The 20,106-nt window shown below is 45.0% G+C and overlaps 1 protein-coding gene across 2 annotated transcripts in view; it reads left to right on the plus strand.

The window, feature by feature from the left end:
* NALCN (sodium leak channel, non-selective) overlaps positions 1 to 20,106 on the plus strand; it is a 3,431,684-nt gene that overhangs the window by 377,282 nt on the left and 3,034,296 nt on the right. The window contains exon 3 of one of the 2 annotated variants that reach the window (XM_069637001.1): positions 9,380 to 9,562. The exons of the other annotated variant lie outside the window; for it this stretch is intronic. Within the exon in view, the coding sequence (XP_069493102.1) occupies positions 9,380 to 9,562 (183 nt within the window). The remainder of the gene's footprint in view (positions 1 to 9,379; positions 9,563 to 20,106) is intronic. 2 annotated transcript variants of the gene reach the window in all.

A 20,106-nucleotide genomic window follows, 5' to 3' on the forward strand; every position in this document is an offset into this window, starting at 1 on the left:
TTGAGAGCACAATCGAATATCCGTTGATGTCCGTTGTAACTCCCTGTTTTAGACAATTGAAAATAAAACAGTCGGAGGAGACATTTTGACAACTTCCTGAGTCAGTCTTATTATTTGGTGAAAGAGTTTTTCTGCATCCCCATCCTTGTATGATGTGTTACTGATTAAAAGTGCCCATGTGGGTTCAATCCCACCAGGGGAAACGTTTTAAAAAGAAAGGCCTCTATGAAGGCCACCAAAATGCCCCTAGTCCACTAGGGAATGGTAACCAATCCTGGAAGTGGGTGGGTTAGTTCAGTAAGTTTGTGTGAATGGCTTAGTGTGTGTTTGTTGGACGAGGACAGGAGGCGAAGGAGGACGCCCAAGAGACCAGAGGAAGAAAGTGCATTAGGAGTATGGAGGGGTCGGAGAGCGGGGTCTGTGGAGTGTTTGAGCATGGGAGAAAGGAGTGAGTGGGGTAGGAGTAGAGTAGCGGAATAGTGTTAGAGATTGCGAGGTGGTAGTAGTAGGTAGTAGAAGGCGCTAGTGAGAGTAGACAGAGACAGGGAGTAGCAGTAGCAGAGAAGCAGTAGTAAAAGTACAGGGGGAGCAGTAGTAGTAAAAGGTGGTGGTAGTGTTGGAGGAGTAGTAAGAAGGTAGGAGTGGTAGGGGGCAAAGAGGTAGCATAAGAAGGGATGGAGAGGATAACAACAGTGATAGTAGGCAGCATTAATGTTAGTGAGTGGAGGAACTAAGAAGCAGGAGAAGAAGTAATAACAGAGGGTGGAGTTAGGAAAGCAGAGTGGAACATAAAGGGACAGTGAGCCATCTGGGATAGTAAACTGTACGGTGGTAGGGGACTATATTGGTGCCCAGTGCAGAGAAGAGACACGTTAGACTGTGTGTGGTACAGTGGGGGAGAAGGCACCATGCCCAGAGCACCATTAGAGTACTACATGGGCTGTGCTGGGGACATCTAGAAAACCCCTAGGGAGGTAGTTAAACACCATCTTTGGGATACCAACGATAGCCCAAGACAGAGAAAATATGGTATGGGTAACCTATTTCTAGTACTAACACCTGTTAAGGACGTCTGGTCTAGGGAGGAGGAAAAGAGCGAGGAGGTGGCGATAGTGAGAGAGGGACAGCCCTAGCGCCAAACTCCCCTACAAGCCAGTAGGCCCTAAAGACCCTTTGAAGAATCTGACAGTCGCTTTGTTGTTGGAAAAGCTATAATAAACACCCTTGGACTGTCAGACGGTGTCAGAATGATTCTTTGTGGCAGGAACCCCCGTCAGAACGGGCAAACAATTTAACATAGATTCTTAGGGTAACACATGGAAAAATCCAATAAATGCCAGGTCACCAACTGTAAACAGGACCATTTTCCAGCACATTTTCAGAGTGAGAGTACACACCACATATGCCAGAATGTTGATATACAGGCCAGTAATGCCACTAAAACAACACATTATGTTGGCTTCATCCACTAACGGCAGTACTTCAACTATCAGAACACACTTGCCTTGGCTTTGCCCAATAGGGACAGCCCTTTAACTGTAAGAACACACCCATGATAGCTTTGCCCAATAGGGCCAGTGCTCCTGCTGCTCTAAAAACACACCTGTGTTGGATGCCCCCAGTAATGATATGTATAAATTACAATTGTTCTTCTTTAACGCACTTAATACCGGAGACCAGTTTCTAAGCACAAGACCAGGATTCAAATCTGTGTTGCTCTGCATTGTCCTGCTTCCAAGACAAATGCATTGCCCTTGAGCTATCCTCCTGGCCCTGAGCCCCTGTGGATGTGCCCACTTCAGGGTATTGCAGTAGTGCCCTGTAAACACACTTCCATGGTACAAGACAAGATCCTCCACCAAAAATCATTACAGGGGGGAAGGGCCAGCCTTGCACCATTAAAACTGCAAAACATACGCGCACACCCCCCCCACACACACACACACACACACACACACTCACACACGCATTATCACTCACACAAACACACTCACGCCCTTATTCAAAGAAACAATCTCCCTCTCTCTCACCCACAAATTCACACAAACATCCATGCAGATATTCATTCATATTTTCTTTTCTTTTGATGGCTTACTTGGGCTGAAGCAGTGCAAATCCCCTTCTCCCCACCAGGGGCCTCCATTCCCCCCAGCCCTCTTCCTGCTCTGGAACTAGTCTGGGGGGGCGGTCAGCATTCTGGCCCCACCCCAGGCGTAGGTGTACAGGAAACTAAGGCTAACCCAGAATGTTCCCCTTTCAGTGAATCACAATATCTTAAGAATACAAAAGCAGAGAATAATGACACGTCAGTGTATTGATACATGTTGCCCTCCTGCCACTATGTACCTCAAACAGGTTGATATATTGCCCCAAAAATTGACTCCTAACCAGGGTCAACCTATCTCCATGGTCTGGGGTAGACCTATATATATACTTAAAAGACGAGCTAGATACACCAATTATAAAACTGACTACCTTATAGGGGCTGAACGAGTACAAGCTCTCTCCAAACTAATTGTCCTGTAAAAAATTGACCTAGTTATCTTGACACAGTCACATCGATTGTATAACAATTCAATTTATTAATTAATATATTAAATCAATACATTAAAACCCATAAAGTCACAAAGCAAGCCGTCACTCGATACAATAACACTTAGACAAGATAAAAAATGTATCAACATTTTTGAGGCTTGTGGAATCTGCTTAGATCACATGCTGTGCATAGGCCGGCATCTAGTGGAAGCTGCGGAGTATTACAGTTTGTTTTTCGAAACTCGAAAATGGGCGTCGACACAGGGCGTGCCAGTAATACTATCCCTAGTGTGATGTCCACTGTACCCATGATCCCTCACGCGTCTAGGACCCTCAGATTGTTTTTTTCTGCCATACTGGTCGGGAGCATCCCAAGGAGTTCCCTGGCTTTAGCCATAATTTTGCAAAATATAATATTTCCCCATTTTCTCCATCCCAACGTCGAGTCACCGAAGTTCGATGCTCGACGCCGGCCCGGAGAACAAAACAACCGTCGAGAGCTGCACGATGGACTTTGGGCCTTGGAAGGCCTCTGGCCTCGACCCGGGCCTTGGAAGCCTCTGGCTTTGGCCCTGCAAGTAGGGAGAGTGGGGGTGGTATATACTCTACACTCTTATATATATATATATATACATTTTCTTATATATTCCTACACACACTAGCCAGCTGTCACAAGGTGTGTATGGAGGGTACCCCTTTCCAATTTTGCCCCAAGTGCAACCGCAAGTACCCTTGGGTTGACAGACACACCACCTGTAACCTCTGCTTGCTGAGGGACCACCCCGAGGTGAACTGCAGATCGTGTAGTTGGTTTAAGCCGAAAACTCTAAAGGACCGTTCGATAAAACGTTGGGCCCACCACGCCAGCCAACGAGAGGCCATGGAAGCGGTGGGCGCCTTCAGTGATGGCAGCGACGCCGTGCTATCGGACGGCGAGTGCAACGTGGCATCGAGAGACAGCCAAGCGCAAGTCCCCGACCTCGGAAGTTTGTCCGGCAGGGCAGCTATGGGGAACACTCCCGGCGACACGAGCGCTACCCATACCACTTCCATTAAACACTTGAAGTCCAACCGAGACTCGACGCGTGCGTCGAGTTCTCGGAAAGAGGCACACAGAGAAGGGTCCACCGAATCGGTGTCCTCTGGGTGTTCGCGATCAAGATCGCTGCATGACACCAGGCAACCATCCACTGTTGCCAAGAGTGCCTCGCTCACTAAAGTAACGGTGGTTCGATCGTCGGAAGACGAAGCCGACCACCATCCCCAGGCCGCACTCCAGGAGTCGGCGTCAGCAGACCGCGTGATGCTGCGCCCGTGCCCCGACCTCCACACTCTAAGGAAAGGGACACTACCAACGAATCTCGACGCCAGATGTCGAAAAGCTCCGAAAAGGTGAAAACACCAGGCAAGCACTCTTCCACTCACGGGAGGAGGGAAAGCAGCAGAAGATACATTCTCAGCCTTCTTCTGCACAACAGAAACATAAAGACAGGTCACAGGCTTCTGTAAAGATTTCCAAGACCCCTGCACAAGGCCATAGGTCCACTCACGATATGGCAGGGAAACCCTCCCAGGAAAAGGTAATCCCCAGCTCCAAGGAATGGTCAAGTGAGGATACAGACAGAGTTATGTCTAGAATGTCATCCCTAACAGACTTCTATGCCAAGAATCCAGAGCACTTCCTTTCCTATACCCCTGATGGGGCTACCCCCTCAGGGTCTAGGGACCCACAACCCTGTGGTAAGAAACCTCGAGTTGAGGTGCCAACGCAAAGTCGGTCTTTTGACCCTTTCTACGTACAGCCATACTCTCAGTATGCTGAGGATCCATTACACGAGGATCCAGAATTGGCCACGTTGGATGACCAAACTGGGATGGATTACTATGGGGATGACGAGGACCAAGAGGAGGACGAAGATGACCCAGATGCCTACAGTGTAGACTCCCCAGTAGGCAAAGAACCTCCAGTGACCGACTCTTCTGTCGACAACCAACCTCTCTTAAATGAGGTCTAGAGCGGCAGAACACTTCCGCATAGATACCCAGGAAGCACAGGAGGAGAGGATCTTTGCCGAGGAACTAGTGGGAGAAAAGAGACCCGTTGTCCAGGCCATCCCTATTCTCAAGTCGATACAAAGGAGAAAAGACCCTTCCCTTCTCAATCCCAATCTCACCAGGGCAGTAAACCCCAGGATCAAAAAACTGTTCAGGGCAGCCCAGTCAGACCCGCTGTACATAAGGGGGCAACTGAAACCGGACTCCCTGGTAGTGACTAATACCAGAAAGAGGGCGGGAACGCCCCTATCATCGTCTGAACTCCCCCCGACAAGGAGAGCAAAAAGATCTATGGGTTGGGAAGGTAGGTAGCCTCCACTCCCACCTACCAAGCAAGGATTGCCAACTCCACCACCCTGCTGGCGAGTTACAACTGCCAAAGTGGGAAGAAGTTTCGGCACTCATCGACTCCGCCCCGGAACCTTTAAAAAGCCAGTTGGCACAGGTTGCGTCGGAGGGAAGAGCCGTGTCCGGTTGCATCCTTAAGGCAACCTTTGATGCCGCGGATAACGCTGGCAGACTGATAGCAGAGAACACTGTTATCAAAAGGCATGCTTGGTTAAGACAATCTGGGTTTAAACCCGAGACACAAGCATCCTTAATAGACAAACCGTTGGAACCTGATCTACCGTTTGGCAAGGCGGTAGAGGACGCATTAAAAAATGCCAAAGATGAGTATGAGACTCTCAAATCCCTAGCCCAGTTAACCAACAAACCCCCTAATCAAAGAGGGAGTGGCATTTTTCGTCGCCCATGTGGCCAAAATTCACAAAGAGGCTCCAACTATTCCCAGGGGCAGGGTACATCATGGAATAACAACAACCAGCAGTCTACACAAAGTTATGGCAGGGGTAACAAAAGGGGACGTGGTAAGGGTAGAGGCAGCCCCAATAGAGGCGGCAGCACGCCTCCCACAAAACAGTGACATTCCGTTCAGGGTCCCTTCTCACGCATCCCCAGTAGGGGGACGCATTTCTAACTTCACCCAAGCTTGGGAAGGGATCACATCAGACAGATGGGTGCTGTCCACAGTGTCCGCAGGATACTGCATAGAACTGTTAGAGCGTCCCAAAACCACCCTCCACGTCAAAAAGTACATTCCTTAGACCACCAGAAGATCCTCCTCAAAGAGATCGCCAATTTTCTAGCAAAGGACGCGATAGAACTCGTCCCGGGACACCAGGTAAACAAGGGTATTTATTCAACTTACTTCCTTGTGCCAAAAAAAGATTTGACAATGCGCCCAGTATTAGATTTACGGCCTGCAAACAAGTATGTCAAGCCCCAAAAATGTTGCATGACTACTCTCCAAGAGGTAATCCCCCTCCTAAAAAAGGGGGATTACATGGCAACATTGGACATGAAAGATGCCTATGTTCATATTTCCATGTTCCCAGTGCACAGAAGATTCTTGCGCTTCAAGCTGGACAGTCAGCACTACCGGTTCAAGGTACTGCCCTTCGGTATAGTGTCTGCTCCAAGGGTATTCACCAAGGTACTGGCGCTGGTGGCGGCACACCTATGCAGGGAGGCAATCCCAGTGTACCCTTACCTGGACGACTGGCTCATCACGGGGGAGACCCCAGTAATTTGCAGATCAAACATTCAGAGAACTAATGACCTCCTCTTCCAATTGGGTTTCTCCATAAACGAGAAAAAGTCAAGTCTGGGTCCAAGCACCTCCAAACAGTTCCTAGGAGCTGTCCTAAACACACAAGAGGGGTTGGTCTTTCCATCAGAGGAAAGAATTCGGAATATACTGCTGCAAATTCCGCTATATCAGGCCGGTCGCCAGATAACCGTGCGCAAAGCGATGCGTTTGCTGGGCATGATGGCGTCATGTATTTACCTGGTCCCCCACGCGCGCCTGCACATGTGTCCCATGCTAGAATGGTTGGCAAAACAGTGGTCTCAGGCAAGTGGTCAGTGGGACGATCTAGTGGTCGTTTCACCAACACTTGTACAAAGTCTTCACTGGTGGACAAGAGAAAACCTGTCAAAGGGGAAACCCTTTTATGATCCCGAGGTACAGGCTGTAGTCACAACAGACGCATCCCTGTCAGGGTGGGGAGCACACCTTCTCCACCACACAGCTCAGGGTCTCTGGTCTCACTCAGTGGCCAAGAATCATATCAATCTGCTAGAGCTTCGGGCAGTATTCAGAGCGCTTCAAGCGTTCAAGCCCTACCTGCTGAACCTGTCAGTGCAGATCCTGACAGACAGCACAACAGCAATGTTTTACCTGAACAAGCAGAGAGGGACTTGTTCGCCAAATCTGTCCAAGCTTGCCCAGAAAATTTGGATATGGGCACTCAGACGGAACATCTACCTGTCATCTCAACATGTTCCTGGGGATCTCAATTCTCTGGCGGACGCTTTGAGCAGAAATCCCCTCCCAGAAGAACATGAATGGTGTTTACACAGAGAAAACATAGAAGATCTCTTCTCTCAGTGGGGTTTCCCCACTATAGACCTATTCTCCACAAGCGAAAACAGACAGTGCCCAGGATTCGCATCCAGGTTCCCCCAACCAGACTCCCAGGGGAACGCCCTGTGGATTAACTGGTCAGGGATGTTTGCGTACGCTTTTCCACCAACCCCTCTCAAGAGGAAGGTGGTCAACAAGATGCACAGGGAATCGATGACGCTCATCCCAGTTGCTCCCATGTGGGCAAGTCAACCGTGGTTCCTACACTTACGCAGACTAGCGGTGTGCCAACCCATCAAACTCCCGTGCTGGTACAACCTACTGTCCCAGCACCAAGGTCAGACAGTGCATCCTCAACCCAACTCAATGAACCTGGCAGCATGGCTCCTGAGGTCATAGAGTTTGGACATCTCAATTTACCTCAGAGATGTATGGACATCCTAAAAGAATCTAGGAAGCCAAACACGAGGCACTGTTACTTTGACAAATGGAAAAGATTTGTTATCTGGTGCCAGAATAAGCAAATCAACCCAGTTGATTGCACTCCTTCCACTATTGTCACCTACATGCTCCATCTGCTGGACGCCGGGTTGGTATTTAATTCACTGAAGGTACACCTGGCAGCTCTGTCAGCATACACCACCTCCCATAACAAGGTGTCGTGGTGAAAAGTACCAGTGGTTAAAGCCTTCATGGAAGGAGTAAAGAGACTTCACCCTCCAATTTCTAACCCACCACCAGGATGGGACCTTAATGTGGTGCTATCTAAACACATGGGCCCCCCATTCGAGCCCATGCATAAAAGCAGTCTCAAACACCTGACTTATAAGACTGCCTTCTTAGTAGCCATTACATCTATAAGAAGGGTCAGTGAAATTCAGGCTCTGTCAGTGCAGGATACTTTCTTTACTGTTCATAAAGATAAACTGGTTTTACGTACACACCCTAGGTTCTCAGCTAAGTTTATTTCTAAATTCCACGTTAACCAGTCCATCAAGCTTCCTGCTTTCTTCCAAGACCCCAAAAGCTTGGCTGAGGTCAAACTACACACCCTAGATGTGCGTAGGGCGGTCCTATCCTATGTAAACAAAACCAGACCGCTAAGGAAAACAAACAAACTGTCTCCGTAGCTACAGGCAGAGAGGGAGATTGTGTCTCTAAAGGTGCCGTCTCTAAGTGGATTATAAATTGTATCCAGCTGTGTTACTCCCTTTCTGAAAAAACTCTGCCTTTCATGCCAAGAGCCCACTCTACAAGAGGCATTGGGGCCACTCTGGCTCTCATTGCAAATGTACCCCTTGACACCATTTGCAAAGCAGCTACTTGGAGCTATATTCACACTTTTACTCAGCACTACTGCATTGACACCCATTCCAAGACAGATACACAAGTGGGACAAGCGGTTCTAAGACATTTATTTGCTCATGACCCTTCTCACATCCCACCTCCTTTTTCCTAACACTACTCGCTAATCTATGCACAGCATGTGATCTAAGCAGATTCCACAAGCCTCAGAAGGGATACATTACTGACCGTAATCGTATTTCTGATGCTTGTATCTGCTTAGATTCACATGCAATCCACCCTTCCTCCCCTCTGAGAGAACGTGCATGGATTCTTGTAGTCTTATCTTTCTATCTATCTGCTTGGATAATCTGTACTCACGCTACTCCTCATGCTACCTCATGTCAGAAAAAATACAATCTGAGCACACGTACGCGTGAGGGATCATGTGTACAGTGGACGTCACACTAGGGATAATATTACTGGCATGCCCTGTGACAACGCTCATTTTCGAGTTTCGAAAAACAAACTGTAATACTCCGCAGCTTCCACTAGATGTCGGCCTATGCACAGCATGTGAATCTAAGCAGATACAAGCATCAGAAATACGATTACGGTGAGTAATGTATCCCATACACAGTATAAAAGACACAATGATAATATTGTAAACTTAAACACTCCTAAAGCGTCTTGGTTTTAGAATCCCTGAGTCTTGTTGGCCTCCTACCACTATGCATATCAGTTGTTCTTGGTCCAATTGGTGTTACTAAGGTGACGCCTATTAGCCAAAACATACAAATGTACAGTGTTCGAGTAATGAGATGCTAGACATGCACGTTGATAAAACTATCTTGGGCATCGTGCTTAAACATTGGACAAATAGAAGTATTTCTAAAGCTAACATACGTATTCAATTTGATTTCTCTAATCATGTAAATTGTCTTGCTACTAAGATCCTGGCTTTTTTTTTTTTAGTAGTGATAATATGCATTTCATTTTTAAAAACTGTCTCTGTGCACAGTGTTTGCTGTTTATTTTTGAATGTCTGAAGCATTGTGCTGTCTCTTTGTCTTTCAGTGGGTCCATTCCTTGCTACGCATTTGTGCCATCATCAGCGTCATAACCGTTTGCATGAACACCCCAAAGACATTCGAACATTACCCCCCTCTGCAATATGTGACCTTTGCCCTCGACACCCTTCTGATGTTCCTTTACACCGCTGAGATGATAGCAAAAATGCACATAAGGGGTATAGTCAAGGTAAGTTGCTTTTTGAATCTCATCATTTAGAGCAATGCCATGCAAAATACAACACATTCTGAAAAACATTATGGGTCACTTTAGGTTAAAATATAGAGTAACACTTAAACATTTATTTATTTATTTATTCATTTATATTGGGCTCAAAGCCCAGCGGCAACTAGGCGCAACATCTCAACCGAATGGATGCAGGAGAATATTTGTCTACGCTTTACACAGTGGAAATAGCTGTGAGATGAATACATACATGTGTCCACGGCAACTATGTGTGCATCATATCCTAAATATGTGTAGTTCTCTTAGGATGTGTGTGCATTGGACACCATGCATGGCCACAGTCATCCTAGTCTTTCCTGGGAAAGGAAGCATTATCTCCAGAAGGTCCTTGGACTCCAAAGGAGTGACTGATGTGACAGCCATTTTATTTTATCTTCACATTCAAATACAGAGAATGTCCGAATTAGCCTTTATCACTCAATATTACTAACATTTAAATGTTGGGGTGAGTGTTGTGGAAAATAAAATGATCCCCACGTCCAGAGGGGCGAGGATACAGATCTGACTACGTCTTAGCTTGAAGGTTATGGAACAGCTGAACTAGTAGTATGCCCTTCACTGGTGTCTTCAAGTGAGCAATGGACTTGAGATGGTATGCTTTCTGAAACACTGAAGAAATGAGCAACACACTAAGTTTCATGTTCTTGAGGATACCAACAGATATCTCAAGTGGTGGAGATTACACAGAGTTTTTCATCACAAGCTGCAATGCCATCACAAAGGGAACCTTCACCAAATGTCCACTGCACATTCAGCAAACTATGAGAATAGGGGTGCGGCACTAGGACCATGTGCGCTACTGTGACCTGTGACTGAACCGGGATGCATGCCTGCTTACATTGAAAAGCTGTCCCCATGGCGAAACCGCTGTGGAGTATGTGGCCAAGTGCAGTTGTCTGCAGTACATTCAGGAGACTTTGAAGCTGTCAGCACTAGGACCCTATGAACTGTTGTGTCCTGGAAATCAGGACGAAGACCTGCACACACTGAAAACATGCTCCCACAGCAAAGATGTTGCAAAGTACTAGGCCCAGTGCAGTTGGCCACAGTAGGCAGCTGTTGGCTGCAGGATGTTCCTCCAGTTGCAGATCTGTAAAGATCTTCTAGGAATCAGTGAATTATTTGAAACAAGTGTTAGGGCAGTTAAGGAATGCTGATGTCGCAAGTATCTGCTTGATTCCTACTGATTCTCTTTTTGTTTGAGCAGCCTCTTGTTAACCCATCGATGACCTATAGCCTTAGGTGGCACCCTCGCAGCCTTGTATATGATTGTAAGGGTAACTGAGGGACTCTGAAGGGATTAGAACCCTCTTTTAGAGCAGCACGCATTGAAATGAATGGGGCTTGTCTTAGTAACTGTCAGAGGATATCATTTCTCAGTTGCTGCACTGAGCATATGTCGGAGGATATAATTTCTCAAATGCTGCACCGAGTATATGTCAGATGATATAATTTCTCAGTTGCTGCACTGAGTATATGTCGAAGGATATCATTTCTCAGTTGCTGCACTGAGTATATGTCAGAGGATATAGTTTCTCAGTTGCTGCACTGAGTATATGTCAGAGGTTATCGTTTCTCAGTTGCTGCACTGAGTATATGTCAGAGGATATCATTTCTCAGTTGCTGCACTGAGTATATGTCAGAGGATATCATTTCTCAGTTGCTGTACTGAAATGGATGCCAGCCCTGACACGGAAGACAGTCGTCCTTGTATAATAGTTGTACACAATGTCCTAGTAGACACTTTGTTCTCTGTTGGTTCTCTCTGGTCCTACGGACTTTAGGACGCCCTGACATTGTATGTGAAACATCTGCCAGTTATTCTCTGAAAATAAGATTGGTCTGATTAACTATCCAATTTCTACTTGGCACTTTGCACAAGCACTTTGCTTCCATCTGCTGCAATAAATGTGGGCATTTGCTATTTTTCTATCTTAAACATTTTTAATCATTTTAATATCTAACAAGAGTTTTTCAATATTGAGTAGTAACTTACTTGTTTTAGCAATGTCTTTGGGACATACTGGCCTCATTCCAAGTGTTGCGGTGCAGGAAATGTGCTGGTAAAAGTGCTGGTAATTTTGTGAGGGGCACTTTAACCACACTGCAAAACTACAAGTTTGCCGGTGGGGGTCGCTGAATTAACTCCAAGCAAGAGTTGGGGGCAAATTAGGCCCACTGCCAGAAAACTGCTGGTATTATCACCAGCAATCCCCTCCATGGATTTGTATTGGGGATGTACTGCCCTTTCCGCCACCTGTAATACCCAGGGAATTCCAGGATATCTGGTGGTGGAAACGGTAGGTAAGTTTGCCGGTATCCTGTCGGAATTACTGAGGGGATACCGGCAAACTTATAATGAGGCCAATAATGTCTTAGTCTTACTATTCCCAGCCACCACAATGGCAAAGCAGAAAGCTACGCTCCTTGGCCCTCATTGTGAGTTTTCCGGTATCCTGGCAGTAACACACCCAGGATATCAGCAAACGGTAATACCGTTACTGTCAGCCGGTCCAGTGGAATGTCTACCGTATTCTGAGTGCCAGTAACAGTGGTAAATCCCCACCGGCACCAGCAATTTTTTAATGGTGTCAGTAATACCAGTTAATTTTTGCCTGTAAGGTGGCATAATGAGCTCCAACTTTTAGCTGGTGGTCATTACGCCCACCCCATCGGCAAACCTGTTCACGGTAATACCAGCACGTTACTTCCACACCGGCAAAGTTATAATGAGCTTGATTGTCTCCTATCCAATTTGTTAAGAAATATTCTTGGTTGGTTGCCCCCATCTCTAAAGCCAATGTTTTCATAAATGAAATTTCTTCTCGATTGTGCAATTAAGTGCTTATAATTCCAGTTCAAATTCAGAAGGGAAAAGTAGAAGGAGTGGTGAATTAGGTGAAGACGAACCATAGGAGCACATGAAGACCCACCCCAAATATCAAATACGTTGTGCATTCATGTAAGAATAAGAAGGAGGTAGACCCACATTGATATTTTGAAGTCCAGAGAGGTTCACTGCAAAAGGGTGGCCAACTCATCATCTTCAACCTAATGATCATTTAGCTTACCCACCCCTGTATCATTACGTCTACTAATGTCATCTAAATTATCTCCCGAAGAGGAAGGTGATATGGGTTATATTATTGTGGAGAGAATTCCATTGTCTAATAGGTTTTCTCCTCTATGAACATAACTAGATTCTGTAGTTCAAGATACTGTTACTCCCTCAGATCAGAGGACCAGGGACTTAGTATCAGTCCCTATACAACCACCCCTCTTTCCTTATAAAGAACCCATTAGTGTACCGTCCAGTGGCAAAGTTAAGCAATTAGTTTGTGTTAATGGTCTTCAGTAAAGGGATGGCTGGAGGTCTACACACGTTATTTGTAAAAACTGCCCAGCTGAGATAGTAAACCTAAAAAAAGATGTTAGCTATTTAGCTAAGTTCTATAGTGATATAAGATATTATCCTACTCTCTTAAACAATTAGTGTGACCTATTACTCCAAAATGATCGCGCCGAAGCTCCAGGAACCCTAGGTCGACCATGGCAAAGGTAAAAGATCAAAAGGAAGTCAGAGGGAACACAGGTCTCGGGAGCATAGCTCAGGGGCAACGCGCTCGCCTTGGAAGCAAGACAACGCGGAGCAACACAGGTTCAATCCCTGGATCTGTGCTTAGAAACCTCCAGGTATTAAGTGCGTTATAAATATCAAATCAAAAATCCAGGTGACACTGGCACAATTTCAACTGTGGAAATAATGAAGGTAGTAGTCTGCCCACCCTTTGCTTGTTCTTTTTTTTTGTTTTCCTTTCCATGTTCTTAACTAGTCTGTAGCACTAGTACACTACCATGTGATTTGCATGTGGGTACAGAATGCTCAAAGCTCAGAGGTGTGTAAGCTAAAGGTGTTAGTAAATACAATAATGAAAGAGCCGCTTATATGTCACATAAGTGTGGTGTGTTGAGATGCCGTAGGGGGCTTTATGACACGGGTGCTGCATTGGTTAACAAGTGCATATACAGGCTTTGCCATGATAAAGGCTGTTTGTCAATTCTCTATGATATGACCGCAGCTGAGCATGTCGTCGACCTATCCATTCCACACTTTAATTTTTATTAAACCAGCTCTTACTCAGGAAAACCTACCTCAGGGCATTTTTGCTATTACATTCCGAACATTAGCACCAAAGGGGATAACAATTCAATGGAGGACACTACCCTCTATGATCAATAAGCATTACTCGATGGATTCTAGTATTGCAAATGCTTCTACATCTTCAGTGTCTTTCTTGCATTATCCTCATCAACTGATGGCTCAACTTTGGCTCAGAATGTCAACCCTGAAATCAATCTCATTACATTAGATTGGCAACGTAACCCCACCCTAGTTTGCAGTGACAAAATGGGATGCCATAGCTGGATATTGCGTGATCAGGCCCTAGGTGCCCCAGTTTCTCTCCAGTGGCTGGAGGGAGATTGTCCTATCATCATCATCCTGAACTATCTAGACCACCAACTAAGGCAATCCTGCAATGGGTTGTTTTATCATGGAATATTGTTGCTATAAATACTAAATTGGAGGATCTTGTTTGGTGTTTATTTATTGCCAAACATGATGTCATTCTGTGCAAGAGACATGGAAATTTGACTATGTATGTTTACCCCGGATATAGCATAACATTTACATCAGCGGCACCATCTACTAGAGGGTAACCGAAAGGGGGTTTGGGATGCCTGGTTTCCTCATCTTTGGTGCAGGTTTTGGGTTGAAGTGTTGCTTGACAAATAACATTCAAGTTTTTTGCTCTTGAAACCGGAAAGACACTTCCTCTTTATTGTGTGTAATAACTGGGTTGGTACTGATTCCCTAACTATTTGCTTGGATGAATTGTGCTACCTGCTTCAACAATTGGGGTATTCTGAGCAATTGAGCTTACTGGGTAAATGCTGCATTATCCAGGGTTGTGACTTCAACACCAGGCCGAGGAATGGGAATGAGACAAGGGAGCTAGGTCTGAATGTATATGAAGTGTGGGGAATGCAACCGATGACAGTCCACTCTGGTCTTGTAAATCTCCAGGGGGAACACTAAATTGGTGAAGAGTGACCATTATGCCATCGGCTAACTCTCAAAATGATTGTTTCGGTCACTTCCAAAATGTGTTGTTCCATTGACCATTGCTCCAGTAGGAATGATAGGCCTAGTCTCTCATGAAGTAATGATAGATCTATGTTGGTGTATTCTTTCTTGGCTGATTTCTTTCCATAGCCCGATATCCACATTTCAATTTGAAGTACTTTGTTTCCTTGAATAACGTGCATAAGCATTATCTTTTAAGTGCTTAAAAGACTTATAGCAAGTCTATATATGCATAGTTGGATAGTGGATTTCGTAAGTCAAAATGCTGTCTACTTGAAGTTATAAAAAACAGTGCCTCTTACACCTACAGGATCGTATGGAAGTATGTGCAAATTATAAAAGTAACACATTGAAAGCAAAAGGAAAAGCATAATTGGATGCATGGAATCCGATGCTGACCTGATGCTTGTCAGACAACTGCAAAATGTTTTGGCATTTAATAACCTGCTGTTCTCAAGATAATCTGATTTTTTTTAAGCCACTTTAGGAAATATGTCTGCTATGGATTTGCTTAGCCACTTTAGTAAGGTTTATTGTACAACTGATAAGATGCTGTTAGATTTCTTTCCTAGCTTACGTTGGCAGCAGAGCTAAACGTGGACGTAGTCTCCACTCACCACAATCCATTCTCAACCAATGCAGGGATTTCACAGCTAAACGCCCAAAACAGTCCCGGATAGCTAACCTGGCAAACCTCATTTATAGCCCCCGGTCACCCTACAACATGCGCCTTCTATTCACGTCTGCCTGGTTATTATGGTTAACGCTCGTTCAGCAGTCGCACACAGTGCCTACAGCAAAACACCTACATGACTTCCTATTCTCTCTAACCAACTCTGTGGACCATACACAGATCATACTCTCCCCCATTGCATGTCAAAGGTCACCAACTCAACCTAGTCTTCCACTCCTGCCTGATACTCTAATGTTCAAACCCCCTTTCCCTCAAATGGACTGACCATCCCGCAGTCCCCCTTCTCATATCACACAAAAGGTGCCACACAAAGGCCAGGACTAACACCCTGTTATTGAGTAAAAATCCTTCAAAATGTTCCCACTACACACACTAGAGGTAATGTTTGCAACATTCCCCACCACATGGAATACCTCAGTCCTTCTGGATATATTTAATCACATTGCCAAAGAACAAATGGGTGCCTACACACATCTAACTTCTTGTCGCACCAAAGTGAAATCATCTGCACCTTGGTACACACCCAAGCTCGCTGTAAACAAATGCACTCTCAGATCAATTAAAAAGCAGTGGCGAAAGGACCGAAGCGTAGAGGAACTCTCATCCATCAAATCACTGCGTATGCAACGCAGCCACATAATCTCTGAGGCTAGATTGACTTAATACACTTCTACCGTTGAGGCAGCCTCTAACTGGGACAAAGCCCTATGCGAAGTAGTGCCCACACCTGTCCCCGAGGTACCGGCTTCACAAGAGAAATGCAACAGAATAAACAGCTGCTTCATTAACAAAACTGATAAAAGCAGAGGTCACATTGTTGCATCAAAACCAGACAGAGCTCTGCTACCCTGACAAACTTCACCCTCCTCTCTCCCAGACACACTCTCTTCACTGAAACCCATTACTTACAGTGACAACTTCCTCCCAGCCTCTCTAATTAAAAAAACTCACTGGCCAAGCACTCAACGCACTCCTTGGTATCGTGAATGCCTCTCTCAGTGCAGGTGCTTTCCCAGAAGTGTTGAAAACAGGTCTCATATAACCCCTTCTCAAGAATCCCTTGCTTGATTCAGGGGACGTTACCAACTCCAAACCTATCACAAGCCTCCAGTTCACCAGGAACCTTATTGAGAAAGAAGCTGTGGACCAACTACTTGCCAAAATGGAAAAGTTTTACCTCTTCCGCGTATATCCCAAGGTTCCATTATCTCCCCAAACATCTTCGGTCTGTACTTGGAACCCTTTGGAACTCTCCTAAATGATCCCAACATAGCCATCCATCAGTACGCTGATGGCACTCAGCTGTATCTTAAGGTCAGTGGCCCTCAGGACATTGCTCGCCATCACAAATGCCTGGTTACTATCCAGACATGGATGTAAAACACTTACCTTAAACTGAACCTGACCAACACAGAATGTGTCCTCATCGGCCCCCACCAAACAAAAACTCATGCAATAATGGCTGGATGACATGTGCACGTGAAGATTCACCTCTCAGTTGTTAAACTCAGCCAAATCCCTGGTTTCATTGTTGACAGTAGCCTTCCCTGTCAAAAGCACATAGCCAAAAAGCCACAAATGGCATGACTACAGATCCACACACTACACAAAATCAAACCCTTCATTCCCCCAAACGAATTCCACACTGTGGTGCAGGCCCTCGTTATCTCACACATCGATGAGGGAAATGCCCTCCTTACTCCTGTACACTGATACACCTGGCCTCCTCAAAGCAGCACACCATGCTGTAGCCCCCCCTTATTACAGGTGCCCGTAAATTAAACCATATTTCTCCAACCCTCCACATACTTTCCTGGCTCTCCCTCCCCATTAGGATCATATTCAAAACTGCATGTATCAGCTACAAAGCAGTCTCAAATGGAAACTCAAACAGACTCCACACCTCTGGAGGCTCTCTCTCCTCTAATAGCAAAACTATCAAAACATTGGATTCAAAGATAGCCAGAAAAAAGAAGACTCACAAGCAGTCTTTCTCCTGCCTGCCCCAACCATCTGGAACCCAATCCCGGTAAAAGCTCAACATGCCCCTGCCATCCTCCACTTCAGCTAAACACAAAAAACATGGCTGTTTCAACAATACCTGCCAGAGGAATAAAAAATCCTCCCTCTCCCTCTCTCTCCACCAACAGTACTGCGTTACTGTATAAAATGCCAAGCCCATTTCTGGCACAATCCTTTCGTAAAGTGTTCCACTGCTCTTGAGCTAGGTCTGCGCTATAAGCAATAAAATAAGATTATCTGTTGATGTCGAACTATGGGCACCCATAGTAACAATTGGTTTTAAAGCAATCATGAACACAGAATTAATACCTTACCTAATGGTACTCCGCAATAATCCATCCAATCTTCAAAAGGGCCCCAGAGATAGCCCGGCCTCCTCAAGACCACTCTTGCCTATATACTCACTTTTTAAGATAGTCGGAAGGGTTCTACTGGCCAAAATTGAAGGGTGGACGGAATCAAACAGTATACTATCTACAGGGCAGCTGGGCTTCAGACCCGGCCTTGGTACGTGCGAGCAGTTGCTCAATGTATACCTAGTATTGGCTCACTCTTTATATGTAAAAAAAGGAGCTAATCTATCTGGCTTTCATGGACCTGAGCACAGCCTTTGATGAAGTAAATCAAACAAAATTATGGCAGGTGCTCAGGTCCAAGAGATGCCCAGTGGATCTCGTCAAACTATTAATTAAGTTTTATCAAAACACGCAAGCTTGAGTTAGATGTGGGAAGAACGGCCGCTGTAGAGACTACTTTCCAGTGGAGGTTGGGGTGCGCTAGGGCTGTGTCTTGTCTCCGCTACTATTCAGCTGCTATAAAAATGGTATTTACGTAGTTCTGCTGGGTTGTACACCTTTTATACCCAGATTGGGGAACAGAGTCCTTCCACTTTTAGCCTACCAAGACGACACAGTCTTGATCGCGCACTCCTTGCGCACTCCAGAAACGTATTACTGATTATACTGTATTTCTGAGTGGGCTTGATCTTAAAGTAAATGTTCACAAATCGGCATGCCATAGAGAAAGGCCGAGCACCTGAATTTCCTCCTATGTTTAGAAATGGGATTAATATCCCAATGATGAAAGAATTCAAATTTGGGGTATGTTTCTCGTCCAATTTTGCACTGGATGTACGCATAAAAAAAGTCCCTTAGGTTTATGCAAGCGATTGGGAGGAGGGGTTCGTACACATACAAAAATTCTCTTAGGTTTAGGCAAGCACTTGGGGATGGGGGCTTCTTGCCTTATGCTGACGCTCAAGACAAAAACTATAGACCTAATTTTAAAAATATACAACAGCACCGGGAGGATAGCTCAGTGGCAATGTGCTTGCCTTGGAAGCAAGACTACACGAAGCAACACAGGTTCGAACCCCAGGTACGCGCTTAGAAACCTCTGGGTATTTAAGCGCGTTATAAATATGGAAGTAAAACAAAACAAAAAAAAAATCTGTTTCACCTCCTTGATGCCCCTGGGTTGTGTGAGCGCTTTAAAAATGCAAACAGATTTTTTTTTAAAAAACAAAGCTGCTTCTGTGGTGCTACTGTATGGATCTTTGGGGGTATTCAAATACAGATAGCTGAAAATTACTTTTTTAAACAAATTCTGGGACATGCCCCATCAGCTTCCAATCACATGGAATTAGATTTCAGGCAGATTAATGATATACTGTCCATGCAACCATTATTCCACTGGCTGTGACTTTGAAGCAACGATAAAGCTTATTCAACAAAGCACTTATACAGGCATGTGGTTGCAAAGGACGTTAATGTAAACATACCTTTGCTGAAAATCATGAAAAATTACCTTATCGAAATTGAGGCCGTCACGCACTTTAATGCACTAGACACTTTTTTCTAAAGTTTAAAAAAAAAGATCTGTATGCAAGAAAAAATAGAATCGTCCGAGTTTAAAAAAACTTTTTTATGCAGTCATGCTATATTAGCCGATACTAGTGTACACACAAATAATTGTTATGGGCAGGTAAACCCAACTCAGACAATTCTCCTTACTAGAGCTCGGTTTAATTTCCCCCCCTCAGAGCAACAACAGTACTATGGAAAGGCAATAATGACCGCACAAATGAAACATGTTTTCTTTGTAAGGCACCCGCCGAAGATTTTGGCTCATTTTGTATTATGTTGCCCTGCATATTCAGACATAAGATCTGAGACCTTAACACTGATATTAAGGGAAACAGCTACTCCAATTTCCTCCTGCCCTAATCCTCCTTTCATTGGCACATACTCCAAAGGTAGCATGGGAATTATTGACATATCTGAGACATGCTCTGTATAAAAGACAAGTGTTATTGACCTTGTAATTTGCCTATCCTTAGATTTTTTAATGCTGAGAAGCATGCTCATGTTATCCTGGGTGTGGAGTCATGGTTGTCTCAGGGAAAATGTTCTATTTTAATAATGATGTAGCTTATTGTACTTGGAATTTTCAAAATGAATTTTTCTAACACAGTGGTTGATGCGATAAAAATTCGCTTTTATTCTTGGTATTCTGAGCAGTTCATAATACAAATAAAGAGTGTATTTAAACACTGAGTTAGCATTTGTGCGCTAGATTATGTCAGCCGACACGTGTTTCGACCCTGAGGGTCTTTCTCAAGGCATG

Source organism: Ambystoma mexicanum, chromosome 7p (assembly GCF_040938575.1).
Source record: "Ambystoma mexicanum isolate Mex_15411 chromosome 7p, UKY_AmexF1_1, whole genome shotgun sequence".
NCBI lineage: Eukaryota > Metazoa > Chordata > Amphibia > Caudata > Ambystomatidae > Ambystoma > Ambystoma mexicanum.